The 1,557-nt window shown below is 34.0% G+C and overlaps 1 protein-coding gene across 1 annotated transcript in view; it reads right to left on the reverse strand.

The window, feature by feature from the left end:
• The window catches only part of LYRM7 (LYR motif containing 7), a 34,699-nt gene that overhangs the window by 28,155 nt on the left and 4,987 nt on the right, over nucleotides 1-1,557 (reverse strand). Inside the window, exon 2 of the mRNA XM_019642168.1 lies at nucleotides 374-446. Coding sequence (XP_019497713.1) covers nucleotides 374-446 — 73 coding nt within the window. The remainder of the gene's footprint in view (nucleotides 1-373; nucleotides 447-1,557) is intronic.

A 1,557-nucleotide genomic window follows, 5' to 3' on the forward strand; every position in this document is an offset into this window, starting at 1 on the left:
CATAGCTGCTGTCACTTCTATGACACAAGGCATTAACAATATGGTAGTGTCTAGTCCTAGAGAGTACGAAAATTTGATTATATAATAGAGAAATTAGTCTAAAAGATTGAACAATAAGGCAAGCAGTGAAGCACGTTGAAATTCTGATCTTTTTTTTCCTGATTATTATGAAAACTTGATCTTCTTAACATTTCTTTAAGTACATACACCTCAAAGAACTGTAATGTAAACTAATCTCTATAAAACATAACATTAGGGAAGAGATAGTGAAGATCATTCCCTCAAATGGGTCTTTTTTATACAGGATCTTTTGGATATAGTAGCAGCTATCTGAAGAATGGACTTCCTCCAAAGGGGCAAAAAATAAACTTACCTTCTAATGCTCTGGCGTCATTTTTAAAAACTTGTTGCCTTGTCCTGTGCAGTGTTTTAAAGAGCTGTAAAACCTATCAAGAAAATCAGAATTCAGACCTCAAAAGAAAAAAATTCACATTTTATATAATTATAAGGGTTACACAATGTATCTTTTGTTTGTTTTTAAGACTTATTTTTCAAAATAGATGGTGAAAACCTGGGTTTGCCAAAAATAGCTTTACACCGGTTATTTATCCTTAAATTTAAAAAAATTAGCTTTACTTATAAAAAGAATACAAACTTCTTTCAAATGAAACAATACAAAGACGGTTAAAAGTTAAAAACCCCCCTAAGGTAAACAACTTTACCAGTGTAGTACATATTGTTATCATTTTTCTTAACATATTGAGCCCTTTATTTGCTCTGAAAGTCATACACACATACACAAACTCATGAACTTATTACATCTCTTAAGATGTAACATCTTCCAGATGTTTCAGATAATTTAGGCAAGTTTAATGATTTCTCAAAAGATAAGTAGAATGCTGAGATTCTGAATATTCCAAGACTGTGCTAAAAAAAAACAAAGAGAAAAGAGCCTGACATTTTGGTAGAAGATTGTGAAGAAGTTTTAGTGATAGGCTGAGGCCACCTCACACTTCTGAAATCCACAGAGGTACTGAATATTAATCCCCCAATATTGCTCTTTCTCCTGACTTCTCAGTTTCAGTTATGGGAGGCACTGCATTTCTCAAACCAGAAACCTCTAGGTCAGGGGTCGGCAAACTTTTGAGACAAAAGAGCCTCCATGGGTCAGCAAACTGTGGCTCGTGAGCTGTGGCTCTGAGGTAAAATTGAAAATGAAAATTAAACTATCATAGTGTCATGTATAAAATTTTTAAAGGCTATTATTCACATAATGGTGATTATGTAAAAATATATTTATGGCTCTCGAATAATTTTTAAATTGTGAGAGACAGGATTGGCTCTTCCAAGGATCGGCAAACTTTTGAGACAGCAAACAAAGAGCTACATGTGGCTTGTGAGCTGCAGTTTGCTGACCCCTGGTCTAGGTTATTCTTTAAATCTACCTTACTCTTCATGTGGAAACTTTAGGATGACTAATCTATTGTATATTCTCCATACCCCAAAACTATCTCTTGCTCAGGTACTTCTAAAGATTTTTCACTCTACAACCATTCC

This window comes from Hipposideros armiger, unplaced genomic scaffold (genome assembly GCF_001890085.2).
Source record: "Hipposideros armiger isolate ML-2016 unplaced genomic scaffold, ASM189008v1 scaffold_66, whole genome shotgun sequence".
NCBI lineage: Eukaryota > Metazoa > Chordata > Mammalia > Chiroptera > Hipposideridae > Hipposideros > Hipposideros armiger.